At 42.2% G+C, this 17,414-nt stretch overlaps 1 protein-coding gene across 1 annotated transcript in view; it reads right to left on the bottom strand.

The window, feature by feature from the left end:
• Window positions 1–406: 406 nt before the first annotated feature.
• The window catches only part of LOC141160962 (dehydrogenase/reductase SDR family member 7B-like), a 146,551-nt gene continuing 129,543 nt past the window's right edge, over window positions 407–17,414 (bottom strand). The window contains exons 4-5 of the mRNA XM_073645754.1: window positions 16,995–17,147; window positions 407–752 (exon numbers count right to left, since the gene is read on the bottom strand). Of these exons, the coding sequence (XP_073501855.1) occupies window positions 547–752; window positions 16,995–17,147 (359 nt within the window). The 3' untranslated portion in view covers window positions 407–546. The remainder of the gene's footprint in view (window positions 753–16,994; window positions 17,148–17,414) is intronic.

Genomic DNA, 17,414 nt, shown 5'->3' with positions numbered 1-17,414 from the left:
TAGTGGAGGTTGACTATTGCTCATCTCCTTCCATCCCTAACCATATGCCAGGTTGAGTGGGGCAAGGCACGTGTGCGGCGACTGCTGAGGTAATATAGGGACAATAGTTGAGACAGGGTGACGCTAGACCAGACTAGGAGGTCTCCATTCCTCCCTTTCTCTAGTGTCTGTGCTCCCTTTCCCTTTTCCCTCTGTGTTGCACTAAGTCTTCCCCACACCTGGCGTGACACCACCCCTCCTGTCAATCCCTTCACTGGCTCCCCATTGCCCAGAGACTCCAGTTCAAAACCCTAATCATGGCACACAAAGCCATCTACAATTGGTCTCCTCCATACATCACATATAAAGCACCATGGAATAAATGTTGCTATAGTAATAAATAATAATAAAAGCAGCCACCAGTCTGTAAAGGTAAAAATGTTTATTAAGGCTTCACTGTGTGGTCAGGTCAACAGAGTTAGTTATATAGCCAGGCTAAATTTATTATGTCTTCTAGTTGCATAGCACATTTGGTCTTGAAAAAAAAGACAACAAAAACTTCCATAATTATGCATCCTTAAACTTCCTTTCCTTTTTAGCTCTTGCAGCCATGATAGAAAAAAATATTTTTGGAGCAAGCGCCCTCAGGTATACAGCCAATGTGGGCACCAGACCAGCTACAAGAACATCTTTACTTCTTTCTCCAACAGCTCTAAAAACAATAAGGGCTACCTCTTTTGGTGTTTTTCCTTCAGCCGTATTCTTGTCCATCACTACCAGAAAATAGAAATATTTCAACAAGTAGAAAGAACATACAGGTTTCCAATTAAATGAAATATATCACAAAGAATGCAACACTGTGGAGAATTCTCATTGTGGTGTGCCAGTGGCCACAGATCCTGATGAAGGATTCACAACAAGCATTCAAAATACTTCCAGCACCCTTCAATGTTTCAGCACATTTAGTGGGTCCTTCTTTTCACTTCTTACATTGCATTTCTTAAAAAAGGCCAAGCAAATGGACTCAAAGCGAACCTGTCAGTCGATTCATGCTGCACGATTTGTAGCCAAATATATTATTCTCTGAAACCTCCAGTTTTCCCGAAAAAAAGTTTTACCCCTTCTCGACATATAAAGTAAACTTACGTCATACATCATGTCCCTGCCTTTGATGCGGGCTCAGCGTGCCAGCCCGCATCTTTCCCAGCAGATGATGGCTGATTTAATCAACCATCGCGTGCTTCTAACACCTGAGCATGGCACGGAGTTCCACCTGAGGCTGTTAACCTGTTAAATCCAGCTGTTAATCGCTGACAGCGGCCTTTACCACACTCTAGCAGGGAGTGCATCATTCTATGCTCCCATCGGTGTGTCCGTAACGTCATCGCTGGCGCTGAGGAGTTGTTATGATAGCCGGATCTGCTGAAGACGCCCCGTGCCTGTAATTATGATCCTCTCATAGGTGATTGTGATTTTAGCTATACATAGCAGTGCAGAGGTGACTATGAAATGTTTATCTCAGCTAAAGTAAAGTATTTTAAATCTTTGATCACTCTGTGGAAATGTTACAGCAAAAAAAAAAAAAAAAAAAAAAACACAGATTAAGGCTGTGTGCCCACTATGCGTTTTTTACTGATTTTCCGCTGCAGAAACGCTTAAAAAACGCTTGGTAGAAGGTCTGCCATGTTCCCCAATGATAATCCGCATGTGCTGTGCACATGCTGCGGAAATTTCCGGGGCGGATTATCATTGCAGAAAAATCTGCAGCACTACCAATTATTTTGCGGAATCGCGGCGTTTTCGCCGCCATTGACTTGCATTGGAACTCATGACATCCGCATCACTACATATGCACATGCGGATATAATGCGGTTCAATGTGCGGATGGTACCTGGGTTTGGAGACGAGGAGACTCCCCTCCAGACCCAGGTACCATAGTACCTGTAAAAAAAATGATAAAATAAAAAATATACATTATACTTGCCTTCTGATGGCCCCAGGTGTCCTGGCTAGCCGGCAGCTCGCGATGGTCTAAAAGGTCCTGCCATGATGTCATTTAGTCATGTGACGGGTCACGCGACTGCCAACCTCAGCGGTAACGTGACCCATCACATGACTAAATTACGTCATGGCAGGTCCTTTTAGACCATCGCGAGCTGCCGGCAAGCCAGGACGGATCAGATAAGGACACCGGGTGCCATCAGAAGGTCTCCTGCGCAAATGGCGTCCCCACTCATTGACAGCTGTCCCTATTTAATGCTCCATGGATGACTTCTAGGTATGGAGGAAGGGGGTAAAGGAAAGCAATTCATTTAAAGCATTTGGAGTACTTGTCCCAAGATGAAAAATCCACAGACTTTCTCTTTGTAATATGAGCTTTTCCCAATCCCCCTCTCTTAGGTGGCAGGACCTTGTCAATATCTATAAATTTGATCTTACTAGTGTCTCCCCAGTGCATTGTATTCATGTTGTTAGCTATAGGCATATCTTTTGTTGATTATGTCACTGAGGTGTTACCCTACTCTTTTCCTAAGTTCCCTTCGTGTTTTTCCCACGGTTAAATTTTTCAAGGTTCAATTCAAATGTGGCCTTGTATACCACTCCCCTCGAGTGGCAACTAATGAATTGCCTAATTGAGTAGTCTTTTCCAGTGACGTTACTTCTAAACTCTTTGCTAGGTGTAATAGAGCTACAAGCTTTACACCTGTTATATCGGAAGGTGGGCATTAGACCTACCGGTAATGGGATTTACAGGAGTCCCTCATGACAGCACCCTCAGGAGGACGTCCTTCATATCTCTGATAGGGACAGGAAACACAGAAGAGTTTAACCCCTTTACCCCCGAGGGTTGTTTGCACGTTAATGACCAGGCCAATTTTTACAATTCTGACCACTGTCACTTTATGAGGTAATTACTCTGAAACGCTTCAACGAATCAAGCTGATTCTTAGAATGTTTTTTCGTGACATATTGTACTTCATGATAGTGGTAAAATTTCTTCTATATCACTTGCGTTTATTTGTGAAAAAATTGGAAGTTTGGCGAAAATTTTGAAAATTTCACAATTTTCTAAATTTTTATTTTTATTCCGTTAAATCAGAGAGATATGTTTCACAAAATAGTTAATAAATAATATTTCCCACATGTCTACTTTACATCAGCACAATTTTGGAACCCAAATTTTTTTTTTCTTTTATTAGTGCGCTATAAGGGTTAAAAGTTGATCAGCGATTTCTCATTTTTCCAACAAAATTTACAAAACCATTTTTTTTAGGGACCACATTTGAAGTGACTTTGAGGGGCCTTTATGACAGAAAATACCCAAAAGTGACACCATTCTAAAAACTGCACCCCTCAAGGTGGTCAAAACCACATTCAAGAAGATTATTAATCCTTCAGGTGTTTCACAGGAATTTTTGGAATGGGGAAGAAAAAAAATTAACATTTAACTTTTTTCACAAAAATGTTACTTTAGATCCCAATTTTTTTATTTTTGCAGGGGTAACAGGAAAAAATGGACCCCAACATTTGTTGTGCAATTTCCCCTGAGTAAACAGATACCCCATACGTGGGGAAAAAATACTGTTTGGGCGCACGGGAGGGCTCAGAATGAAAGGAGTGCCTTTTGACTTTTTGAATGTAAAATTTGCTTGAATAATTAGCGGACGCGTTGCGTTTGGAGAGCCCCTGATGTGCCTAAACAGTGGAAACCCCCCACAAGTGACAACATTTTGGAAACTAGACCCCTCAGGGAACTTATCTAGATGTGTGGTAAGCATTTTGAACCCCCAGGTGCTTCACAGAAGTTTATAACATGGAGCCGTGAAAATAAAATTTTCAAATTTTTCCCACAAAAATGTTTTTCAACCCCCAGTTTTGCATTTTCATAAGGGTAACAGGAGAAATTGCACCATGCAATTTCTCCTGAGTAAGCAGATACCCCAAATGTGGGGGAAAACCATTATTTGGGCGCATGGCAGGTTTCGGAAGGGAAGGAGAGCCATATGACTTTGTGAATATATAATTTGCTTGAATAATTAGCGGATGTGCCTAAACAGTGGAAAACCCCCACAAGTGACAACATTTTGGAAACTAGACCCCTCAGGGAACTTATCTAGATGTGTGCTAAGCATTTTGAACTCCCAGGAGCTTCACAGAAGTTTATAACATGAAGCCGTGAAAATAAAAAAATCTAACTTTTTCCACAAAAATGATCTTTTTGCCCTAATATTTTTAGTTTCACAAGGGTAAGAGGAGAAAATGGAACCTAAAAACTGTTTTGTAATTTCTCCTGAGTACGCCAATACCCCATATGTGGGGAAAATACAGTGTTTGGGCGCACGTCAGGGTTCAGAAGGGAAGGACCACTGTGTGACTTTTTGAACGCAAAATTGTCTGGAATCAAGAGCGGATGCCATGTCGCATTTCGGGAGCCCCTGATGTGCCGAAATAATGGAAACCCCCCCCACAAGTGACCCCATTTTGGAAACTAGACCCCTCAAGAATTTTATCAAGGGGTATAGTGTACATTTTGAACCAAAAGGTACGACAGAATTTGATAACATTAGGTCAACATATTGAATAAGTTGTCATTAGTCTTGAGCGCAAGTGCTCGCTACTTGAGTTTGCATCGGGTACTCGGGTATGCACCAATTATCGCAAGTGCTCAAATGACATGCTCGAGTCCCCGCCCCCGCAAGTTTCACGGTTGTTATACACTCCAAAAAAAAACATGCAGGGATCGCTCGTGCATGGCAGGCGATCCCAGCAACATTTTTTTTTTTTTGCCGCGAAGCATATGGGGCAGAGACTCGAGCATGTCACTCGAGCACCCGCGATACTCAGTGCATACCCGAGTACCCGATGCAAACTCAAGTAGCAAGCACTTGCGCTCAACACTGGTTGCCATATTGTCATCATTTTTTTTTTCTTTTGAAAAAACCCCAACCGTAACCCCAACCCTAATACAACCCCAACCCTAACCCTAGCCCAACCCTAACCCTAGCACAACCGTAACCCTAGCACAACCGTGACCCTAGCACAACCGTGACCCTAGCACAACCGTGACTGACAGCTGTCACACACTAAGAGACGCTTTTTTTTTGCAAAGACTAGTGTTTGCATCACCATATTTTGAGAGCTATAATTTTTCCATATTTTGGCTGACAGTCATGTGACGGTTTGTTTTTTGCAGGACAAGTTGACGTTTTTATTGGTACCATTTTCGGGCACGTGAGATTTTTTGATCGTTTTCTATTCTGATTTTTGGGAGGCAGAATAAACAAAAACCAACAATTCAGGAATTGTTTTTTTGCGGGTTTTTTTATGCCATTCCGCGTATGGTAAAATTGATAAGGTAGCTTTATTCTTCGGGTCAGTACGTTTACAGCGGTACCGCATTTATATTGTATTTTTTGTTTTGCTGCTTTTACACAATAAAAACGATTTTCTAGAAAAAATAATTTTTTTGTATTGCTTTATTCTGAGAGCTATAACTTTTTTTTTTTCGGCTGATGGAGCTGTATGGTGACTTGTTTTTTGCGGGACAAGATGACATTTTCAGCGGTACCATTTTTATTTACATTTGTCTTTTTGATCGCGTGTTATTCCATTTTTTGTTTGGCAGTATGATAAAGCATTGTTTTTGGCTTCGTTTTTTATTTATTTTCTTTACCGTGTTCACTAAAGGGGTTAACTAGTGGGACAGTTTTATAGGTCAGGTCGTTCGGGACGCGGCGATAGCAAATATGTGTACTTTTATTGTTTTGTTTTTTCATAATAAATAAATATTATGGGTTCAATATAATTTTATTTTTGGGGGATTATTTTTTTCTTCTTTTTTTTTTAATATTTTTAAAAAAATATATATATTTTTTTTTCACTTTTCTACATTTTTTTTTTACTTTTACACATTGTCCCACTATGGGACTTTCACTTTTTGCAGCCTGATCGGCTGCATGGCATAGAGAGCAGCAGCTCTCTTAGTCATGCAGCCTGTCAGCATTGCACACAGGGGAGACATTACTTTGGTCGAGCACTGCGCATGACCAAAGGAACGTCCTGCCTCCTGGTGACCCGGATGTTGCCATGACGACAACGGGTCATCATGGCAACATCCGGAAGCCGCCGCAGACATCGCTGGACGCCGGCAGGAGAGGTGAGTATACAGATCACCTCCCCCTTGCCACCGCAATGCTGCAATCGACTTCGATCGCAGCAATGCGGGGGTTAATGTGCCGGGAGCGGTGGGGGACCGCTCCCAGCACATAGCACCGGGTGTCAGCTGTGACAATCAGCTGACACCCGGCGGCGATCGCCCCGTACGTGTGCGGGCGCGATCGCAGCGCGCATAATAATACGTAGCTGGTCCATAAGGCCCAGGGCGCAGCTACGTACTATTACTGACATGGTCGGAAAGGGGTTAAAAGGCCCCTCCACCCATACCTTAAGTGATTTTCCAAGTACCACACCAGGATGGATGCAACGCTATTTTATTTAGCTTCCTTCTATCTATGTTAACATCACACATCAGAATGGAATATAAGGGAGGGAATATAATAGGTGCTGTCATGAGGGACTCCTGGAAATCCCACTACCGGTAGGTCTAATGCCCACCTTCCAGGACGTCCCTCCTGACAGCACCCTCAGGAGATTACCAGAGTATATATATTCAGGGAGGGATTATAGCTTGGAGGACCTTCCTCCCGAAAGCCATTTTCAGGTTAGACAGAATGTCCAGCTTATAGTGTCTGCAAAACGTGTTTAAACTTGTCAATGTTGCAGCTCTACATAATTGGCCCATAGATGCACCTGCTCATTCTGCCCATGATGTGGCCATTGCACGGGTAGAATGGGCTCTGATATTACCTGGAGGGGTTTTCCCCTCTGAAGAATAGGCTAGATGTATCACTGATGTGACCCATCTTGCCAGAGTCATTTTTGAAGCCTTTTTCCCTTTGTTTTTACCTGCAAACTGTACAAACAGGTTAGAGTCATATCGCCAGTCCTTTGTTGTTTCTAGATTCTGAAGAACTACCCTCCTGACATCTAAGGAATGAAAGGCTAGTTCTTGCTCATTTCTATAGTCCTGACAGAACGAGGGTAAAACTATTTCTTGATTCATGTGGAAAGGTGTTACTACCTTTGGCAAGAATGCTGTATCCATTCTGAGGATGATACAAGCATTCTCAATAAAAGATCCCTACCTTCTGGATGATTGTATCTCCCCAATGCGTCTTGCTGTGGTTATAGCCACTAGAAAAACTGTTTTGAAGGAGAAAATTTTTTCACTTGCCTCTCCAAGGGGTTCGTAAGGATGTTTGCACAGATTACTTAAGACTGCATTCAAATCCCAAAGGGGGATATGAGTTTTTATTGTCGGTCTCATTCTCATTGTGGCTTTCATGAATCTCTCAATCCAAGGATGATGTGCTAGGGGGAAGTCCATAAAAGTACTTAAAACTGCAATCTGCACTTTTAGAGTGCTAGGTCTTAGACCTTTGTCAAAACCAGCCTGCAGAAATTCTAATACCTCTGGGATGTTAGGACTTGAATCTTCCATTGCAGACTCCCCGTATAGTGTACAAAACTTCTTCCATATTTTTGTGTAGATTGCTGATGTTACAGGTTTTCTAATATTTTTCATCGTTGAGATTACTGCGTCTGAGAGTCCTTGGACCTTTGGATCTCCCTTTCAGGATCCAGGCTGAAAGTTGTAGAAATTTTACCTTGGGGTGGTATAACAGTCCTTGGAAGAGTAGATCTGTCTTTCTGGTAGAATAATTAGATCCTCCAGGGCCATCCTCTTCAGTAAAGGAAACCAGCTCCTCTTGGGCCACAAGGGTAAGATTATTATTACCCTGGACCGATCTTCCTGTATCTTTCTTAACACTAGTGGAATTAAGGGTAGAGGAGGAAATGCGTAAGCCAAGTCCATGTCCCACTTCTGGGACAGAGCATCTACTCCGACTGGTCTGTCTCCTGGGTTGAGGGAGAAAAATGTTTCTGTTTTTGCGTTTTTCCGGGTGGAAAATAGATCGACTTGAGGGGAACCCCATTTGAGTTCTATGCGACGGAACTCCTTCCAATTCAGCTCCCATTCTGTTTGTTGTAAGGTTTTTCGACTGAGGAAGTCGGCCACCGAATTCTGAGACCCTTTCAGATGTATCGCTGTTATTGACAGTACTGTTTTTTCTGCCCACTGAAAAATCTTGTTCGATAAGGCTAGCAGCTGGTGATGTCTTGGCCCCCCTGATGTTTGAGGAAGGCCACGGTTGTCATATTGTCTGACAGGACTCTGACATGTTGATGTTTCAGATCCGTCTGACATGCCTTTAAGGTTTTCCAGACTGCTAGGAGCTCTTTTAGGTTCGATGATCCAGGAAGGTATTGTGCGTGCCAGGTACCTTGTAGGAACTGATCTTCCACATGTGCTCCCCAGCCTCTGCTGCTTGCGTCGATGGTAAGGGTGATGAAGGGGATCAACTTCCACATAACTCCCTTTTCCAGGTTGGTTTTTGAAGTCCACCACTTCAGAGATTTCCTTGCTGTTCCTGACAAGGTTGTCTTCTTGTCCTGACTCTCTATCTTCCTGTTCCAGGATCCTAGGATCTGATGTTGAAGGGGCCTTGAATGAAATTGGCTCCACCAAACCACAGGTATGGACGCTGTCATCAGACCCAGGATCTTCATGCACTCTCTGATTGTCACCTTAGATTTTTTCCTGAAAGCGATGATTCTGTTTGAGATCTGTTCGTTTTTGTTTTGGAAGAAAAGACATCTGTTGTTCTGAGTCCAGAAGAATCCATAGAAAGATCTTTCCTCTTCCCGGTAACAAATCTGATTTCTCCCAGTTTATAATCCAACCTAGATTCTTCAGAACCAAGGTGGTTGAGGATAAACTGGCTCTTAATTGCTGAGGAGAGTCTGCGATTAGTAGGAAATCGTCCAGGTATTGGACAATTAGAATTCCTTGTTCTCTTAGAAACGCCATAATCTCGGCTACAAGTTTGGTGAAAATGCGTGGGGCCGAGGAGAGACCAAACGGGAGGCAGGTGAACTGATAATGTATGTTCTGCCCGTCCTTCAATGCGAATCTTAGATATTTCTGGCTGTGAGGATGAATGGGTACATGATAGTAAGCCTCTTTGAGGTTTAATGTGCACATCACCATGTTCTCTCTGATCAGGGGAATCGTGGATCTGATGGATTCCATTTTGAATTTTTTGTACACCACTGAATTGTTTAATGACTTTAGATTTATAATAGTGCGGTAATCGCCTCCTGGCTTTTTTATCGAGAACAGGTTTGAATAGTACCCCGAAAACTGTTCGGCCACTGGCACCGGTATTACTACGCCTGCAAGTAACAGCTTACCGACATCTGTCCGTAATTTCTCCTGGACTAGTGGAGACTGAGCAGACGTTAGATGGAATCTCTCTTGGGGAACTTTTACCATCTCGATTTTGTACCCATCTGAGATTAACTGGAGTATCCATGGATTGCTGGATACCCCCCGACCATGCTCCCAGAAAATGTTGGAGTCTCCCTCCTACTCTCATGGTGTCATTGTCTACGCGAGCTATTTCCCGTACCAGAAAAGGAATTCCTACTTCTACCACCCTTTTGGTAGCTCCATCTACCCGATTTTCCCTTTCCAGTGTATTCCGATTTCTGTTGGGGACGTGGTCTCTGAAAGGATGTTATTTTCCTGAGTTTTCCTCTGGAAATCCCTTCTTTTCGTCCGAGGCCTTTTCCATCATATCATCTAGAACAGGACCAAACACTCGGAGGCCAGAAAAGGGGATGGAGCACAATTTGTTTTTGGACTGGTTATCTCCAGACCAGGTTTTTAGCCATACTGCTAGCCTGGCTGCAGTAGATAATGCGTCATTTCTCGCAGCAAACCTAATTGATTCGGCTGAGGTGTCGGCCATAAACTCTGTTGCCATTCTTAGCAGAGGGATGGAGTCTCTGATCTCCTCTCTGGAAGTTTTGTTCCTCAGATGGTCTTCCAACTGTTCCAACCAAATGATCATGGATCTTGCTACCGAGGTTGCTGCAATGTTAGTTTGTTTTAATTACCGCAGCTGCAGTTTCCCAAGTTTTCTTGTCTTTTCTTGTCAGCCTTCCTGTCCATAGGGTCCTTTAGGCACGACGAGTCCTCAAAGGGGATCGATGTCTTTTTTGTTACTCTAGCTATTGGGATATCAATCTTTGGGATTTCTTCCCACAGCTTGATTTCCTCTGGCTCAAAAGGCAAAAGGGATCTGAAACTTCTGGGAATTACGTTTTTTTCTCCACCTCCTTCCATTCCTCTAAAATCATAGCTTTAATGTGATTGACAGGGAATACTCTGCTCATTCGGGTTCTCAACCCTCTGAACATATTCATCTTGTACTGAGGAGGGTTGGAGGGTGTCTTCCACTTTCATAGTGTTCCTTACTGCCGATAAAAGTGGTTCAGTGTTTTCCCAAGAAAAGAGATATTTCTTCCTTTCTTCTGGGGAAACTGAAACAGATCCCTCCCTTTCGTCCTGTTCAGGATTGGAGTAAACTGATAGTTCTTCCTTCTCCTCTGAGCTAGATTCCATCTCCTACCGGGGTCTCTTTTGCCCAGGTCCGGGTTGGGAAGTTTGTGCGGGGATCATATTTGCGACTGAACTTTGGACCTCCTCTATTATGGATCTTATGTCCGACATGAAGGAGAAATGTTCATCCCTGACTACTTGGGCAATACAGTCGGTACATAATTGCTTCCCATATGTGTACGGTAGCTTCAGGTTACAGATGGCGCATATTTTCCCTTTTTTCTTAGGGGTTGATGACGTTGTGGGTTTTTTAGAACCCTCCTTGTCCTAAAACAACAAGGGATCATATAGTAATAACCTACAGATAGTAGTAGGTAACCTAGACCAAGAAACTCCCCTTAACTCACATTTACCAGGGTTTCTGCTGGCATATCAGGACGACCAGTGGTTAATCCTTCCATGGCTGGTGTCCAGACACAGTGATACCTCAGATGCAGCCCCACAGTTAAATAGCCTGTCTCACCTGTCTTCCATCTGCATCGTCAAAATGTAGGCGTTTCCCCTTTAATTTCAGGTTGGCACCCTTTTTTTAAAAGCAGACCGGAACGGGAAGTGCGTTCCAGCGTGGAACGCACGCCGGTTACTAGAAGCAGGCACTCCACTGCCCCAGTAACCGGAAATGCCGCTCACTCCTTCTCCCCTGCGCACATAGGATCGTGAGCAGGGCTGCAGCGGCATGGACCCAGAGCCCCCTTTGTGGGGGAAGCCGGTCCACCTCGGGAGCCACCTGCTCAACCGGCCAGGCTGAGGGACCCCTTGTCAGGCGGGGTGTTGGCCTCCGGACCGCGGCAGAAGGAAGGGGAGGAGTGCGAGGACCCCATCCCAATCCTCCCGCGTCTGGCTTCAGGAGCTCCTGCTCACTGGAGGTAAGATCTTCTGCGTCCTGTCTCCGATAGGGACAGGAAAATCACTGAAGGTATGGGTGGAGGGGGGGGACCTTTTAAACTCTTCTGTGTTTCCTGTCCCTATCAGAGATATGAAGGACGTCCTCCTGAGGGTGCTGTCAGGAGGAACGTCCTGGAAACATCCATTTACTCCTCTATCCAGCCACGTTGGAACCACCTCAGATTGAAAATGACTGTGGACCAGTCTATCTCTCAGGGAATACCTTCTATAGTAGGTAACCTGAGGAACGGGTGCAATCTTATCCCGTATGTCATCATCCATCAAGAGGATTGGCTAGTGTTTTTGGAAAACTGTTTTTACCTGTTGTGATTTATTAGAAAAGCGTGTTATGTATCGTACTGTGGATCCCTCTTCCCTTTTTAGTTTAGGGACAAGCAATCGCCCTTTCTTTCTTTCTCAAGGGATTCCCTGTAGGCTCCCTTAAGCACCTCTTTTGAGTAACCCCTCGCCAGGAACCTATTTTTCAGGTCAAATACCTGTTTTTTGAAGCCACACATTTAAGAGCAGCTCCTTTTAATCCTCAAGTACTGCCCTTTGGGGATACCTCTCCCACCTCAATAGAGAGTTTGTGGAAGTAGTTCAAAGTTCACCCTTTGAGATTTTTGGACAAACACATTCAGAAACACCAATTCCACCACATTCACCTCATAAGTAAAACCTAGACCAATGGGGTTCAAGTTGAGTCCAGAGACAAATTCTCCTAAGCCCACTGTGGTGCCTCTCCAAATCACGATCACGTTGTCGATATAGTGTAGCCACATCACGACATTGTTAGGGAATTTAGGTTCACTGGAGACTATTGTTTCCTTCCACCAGCACAGGAGCAGATTGGCGTATGAGGGAGCAATGCCCCTGGGCTGGTGGAAGTACTCCCCATCAAAGGTGAAGATATTATTTTCAAGGCAGAACTTTAACGATCTAAGCGTAAAGTCATTAAGCCTCGAATACTGTCTCCCTCTGGATCTCAAGTGGTCCACAGCTTTGATTACATACTTGTGGGGGATTGAGGAGTACTCCACCTCCACATCAATGCTACCAAGAATCATTCCAGGTTCCAATACAATTCCACCCAGATCAAGAAGATCTGCCGTATTGCGCACATAGGTGCAACCACAAATCGTCTAAGTATTTTGTCAACATACCTATATTTTGTGTGAGACTATTTACCTCTGACACAACTGGCCTCCCCCTCAGGGGGTTTGAGCCTTTGTGAATCATTGGTAAACAATAGAAGGTAGCCATTACAGGATAAACTGACACCAGAAAGTCCCTCTCATTTTTGTCAATCACCTTATTCAAGAAACCCCATGTGTATTCTGATGTATATTTAGTTTTAACATTAGCACTTGGCACTTTATTTTATTATATAATAATTAGAAGTTACGTTTTAATCAGATTTTTTTACTGTAACGTGACTATGAAATGATTTTTAAAAATATGAAAGAAAACAAAAAAAAAAAAAAGTTTAATTTTGCCCCATTAAAAAATAAAACAATTAAGAAGAAAATACACATATTTGGTATCACTGTATTTGTAAAAGTCTAATCTATCAAAATATAAAACAAATTAATTCAATTGGTAAACAGCATAATGAGAAAAAAAAATCAAAATGCCAGAATTATGGTTTTTTTGGTGGCCACAACATTGCAATAAAATGCAATAAGAGGCTATCAAAACATTGTATCTACCCCAAAATGTTATCAGTAAAAATGTCAGCTCAGGGCGCAAAAAAATAAAACCCTCGTACAGCCCCATATCCCGAAAAATGAAAATGTTATGGGTCTCGGAAAATGGCGACTAAAGCAATAAAAAAAGTTAATTCTTTACTAATTTTTTGTTTTCTACAACTTAAAATTAATAAGTAAAAAAAAACTATATACAGGTGCTTCTCACTAAATTAGAATATCATCAAAAAGTTCATTTATTTCAGTTCTTCAATACAAAAAGTGAAACTCATTATATAGAGTCATTACAAACAGAGTGATCTATTTCAAGTGTTCATTTCTGTTAACATTGATGATTATGGCTTACAGCCAATGAAAACACAGAAGTCATTATCTCAGTAAATTAGAACACTTTATTGCAACACCTTGAAAAATACTTTTAAAATCCAAAATGTTGGCCTACTGAAATGTACAGTTAGGTCCATATATATTTGGACAGAGACAACATTTTTCTAATTTGGGTTCTAGACATTACCACAATGAATTTAAAACAAAACAATTCAGATGCAGTTGAAGTTCTGACTTTCAGCTTTCATTTGAGGGTATCCACATTAAAATTGGATGAAGGGTTTAGGACTTTCAGCTCCTTAACATGTGCCACCCTGTTTTTAAAGGGACCAAAAGTAATTGGACAGATTAAATAATTGTAAATAAAATGTTCATTTCTAGTACTTGGTTGAAAACCCTTTTTTGGCAATGACTGCCTGAAGTCTTGAACTCATGGACATCACCAGACGCTGTGTTTCCTCCTTTTTGATGCTCTGCCAGGCCTTCACTGCGGTGGTTTTCCGTTACTCTTTGTTTCTGGGTCTTTCTGTCTGAAGTTTAGTCTTTAACAAGTGAAATGCATGCTCAATTGGGTTGAGATCAGGTGACTGACTTGGCCATTCATGAATATTCCACTTCTTTGCTTTAATAAACTCCTGGGTTGCTTTGGCTTTATGTTTTGGGTCATTGTCCATCTGTAGTATGAAACGACGACCAATCAGTGTGGCTGCATTTGGCTGGATCTGAGCACACAGTATGGCTCTGAATACATCCGAATTCATTCGGCTGCTTCTATCCTGTGTCACATCATCAATAAACACTAGTGACCCAGTGCCACTGGGAGCCATGCATGCCCAAGCCATCACACTGCCTCCGCCCGCCGTGTTTTACAGATGATGTGGTATGCTTTGGATCATGAGCTGTACCACGCCTTCGCCATACTTTTCTCTTTCCATCATTCTGGTAGAGGTTGATCTTGGTTTCATCTGTCCAAAGAATGTTCTTCCAGAACTGTGCTGGATTTTTTAGATGTTTTTTATCAAAGTCCAGTCTAGCCTTTTTATTCTTGATGCTTATGAGTGGCTTGCACCGTGCAATGAACCCTCTGTATTTACTTTCATCCAGTCTTCTCTTTATGGTAGATTTGAATATTGATACGCCTACCTCCTGGAGAGTGTTGTTCACTTGGTTGGCTGTTGTGAAGGGGTTTCTCTTCACCGTGGAGATTATTCTGTGATCATCCACCACTGTTGTCTTCCATGGGAGCCCAGGTCTTTTTGCATTGATGAGTTCACCAGTGCTGTCTTTCTCTCTCAGGATGTACCAAACTGTAGATTTTGCCACTCCTAATATTGTAGCAAATTCTCGGATGGGTTTTTTCTGTTTTTGCAGCTTAAGGATGGCTTGTTTCACCTGCATAGAGAGCTCCTTTGACCGCATGTTTACTTCACAGCAAAACCTTACAAATGCAAGCACCACACCTAAAATCAACTCCAGGCCTTGTATCTGCTTAATTGAGAATGACATAATGAAGGGATTGCACACACCTGTCCATGAAATAGTCTTGGAGTCAATTGTCCAATTACTTTTGGTCCCTTTAAAAACAGGGTGGCACATGTTAAGTAGCTGAGACTCCTAAACCCTTCATCCAATTTTAATGTGGATACCCTCAAATGAAAGCTGAAAGTCTGAACTTCAACTGCATCTGAATTGTTTTGTTTAAAATTCATTGTGGTAATGTGTAGAACCAAAATTAGAAAAATGTTGTCTCTGTCCAAATATATATGGACCTAACTGTATGTTCAGTAAATGCACTCAATACTTGGTCGGGGCTCCTTTTGCATCAATTACTGCATCAATGCGGCGTGGCATGGAGGCGATCAGCCTGTGGCACTACTGAGGTGTTATGGAAGCCCAGGTTGCTTTGATAGCAGCCTTCAGCTTGTCTGCATTGTTGGGTCTGGTGTCTCTCATCTTCCTCTTGACAATACCCCATAGATTCTTCATGGGGTTAAGGTCAGGCGAGTTTGCTGGCCAATCAAGCACAGTGATACTGTTGCTTTTAAACCAGGTATTGGTAGTTTTGGCAGTGTGGACAGGTGCCAAGTCCTGGTGGAGAATGAAATTTCCATCCCCAAAAAGCTTGTTGGCAGAGGGAAGCATGAAGTTCTCTAAAATTTCCTGGTAGATGGCTGCGCTGACTTTGGTCTTGATAAAACACAGTGGACCTACACCAGCAGATGACATGGCTCCCCAAACCATCACTGATCATGGAAACTTCACACTAGACCTCAAGCAGCTTGGATTGTGGCCTCTCCACTCTTCCTCCAGACTCTGGGACCTTGTGGAGTGTGTCAAAGACTGCCTTCTGGACATCTGTCAAGTCAGCAGTCTTCCACATGATTGTGGAGCCTACTGAAACAGACTAAGGGACCTTTTTAAATGCTTAGGAAGCCTTGTGCAGGTGTGTTTTGTTAATTATTTTGATTTACTGGGATAATGAATTTTGTGTTTTCATTGGCTGTAATCCATAATCATCAACATTAAACAGAAATAAACACTTGAAATAGATCACTCTGTTTGTAATGACTCTAAATAATATAGGAGTTTCACTTTTTGTATTGAAGAACTGAAATAAATTAAGTTTTTGATGATATTCTAATTTAGTGAGATGCACCTGTATGTTTGGTATCTGCATACTCTCGTACTGACCTCGAGAATCATACAGTCAAGTCAGCTTTACCATATAGTGAACTTGGTAAAAAAACAAAAACACCAAAACACAATTGGGGAGTTGCACTTTTTTTTCAATTTAAATGCACTTGGAATTTTTTTTCCCGTTTTCCAGTAAACTATGTGGTAGAATGAATGGTGTCATTAAAAAGTACACTTTATGTACTATGTCCTATGTACGAAAAAAAAAAAATATATATATATATATATATATATATATATATATTGCTCTGGGAAGAAGGGGAGGAAAAAATGAAACCAAAAAATGGCCATGTCATGAAGAGGGTAAAGATCCAAATGGGGACCATAGGCAGAGAAGAGACTTGTCCAGTTCAGCCCCGGCCAGCTTCTCCCCACACCACTCGAGTTGATTGACATGTCTTTACCGTGTGTACATGGGGAGAGACCTGTCAATCACTTGGAGCGATCCTGGGAGAAGCTGGCAGAAGACCTTTGAACCATGCTTTTTCAGGAAAGGTAAAGTGTTTCACAAAAAAAACATACCTGGCTACTATTGTGCAGCCTGGATCTGATTCCTGTGGCTTGTGGTTTGGGCAGCATGAATCTATTGACAGTTTCCCTTTAAAATAGCTTGATTACTAGCCTAATATAAGGTTCAATGGTCAAAATGAAAAAATCCTGAAATTTTGCAGCTTTCTTCAATACAGATATAAATATAGAAAATATAATAATAAAAACAGACATGGCTAAAGAACTTGTTTTAAAAAATAGATCATATGACTAATTGCACATTCCGTTTAAAGACAAAGAGATTTTGCTTAAAAATGACTACTTACCTCCATATGTGGACCCATCATCAGTCACAGCATTAAGCGACAAGTTAGTTTGAATATACCCAGGGCTTACAACAGTGACTGCAATGTCATGTGGCACCATCTCAGCTCTCAGGCAATCAAAGAAAGCCTGCGTGGCATGTTTAGATGCTGAATCTGTGGACAAAAAGTGCATTTTACTCAGACAATGGTTGCACCAACATCAGGGCAGTGGTGGCTGATGGCGCACAATGACCCATACCATATAAATGGCTTTGTCCTCCTCCCCTGCACAACCCATCTACCATAAGTGGACACGGTAAAGTGATGACCAACTGTTTCTACCATTGATGGTCACATTAAGTTGTTTAGCTTTCCTACTTTCCTTTAAGTAAAATATCCATGTTTTATTTAATTCTAATAAAAAAAACATATAGAATTATC

The sequence above is a fragment of the Phyllobates terribilis genome, unplaced genomic scaffold, assembly GCF_046119375.1.
Source record: "Phyllobates terribilis strain yellow unplaced genomic scaffold, ASM4611937v1 Scaffold_9__5_contigs__length_417890890, whole genome shotgun sequence".
NCBI lineage: Eukaryota > Metazoa > Chordata > Amphibia > Anura > Dendrobatidae > Phyllobates > Phyllobates terribilis.
The sequence above is the reverse complement of the archived record's forward strand: the minus strand, read 5'-3'. Positions and strand labels throughout refer to the sequence as shown.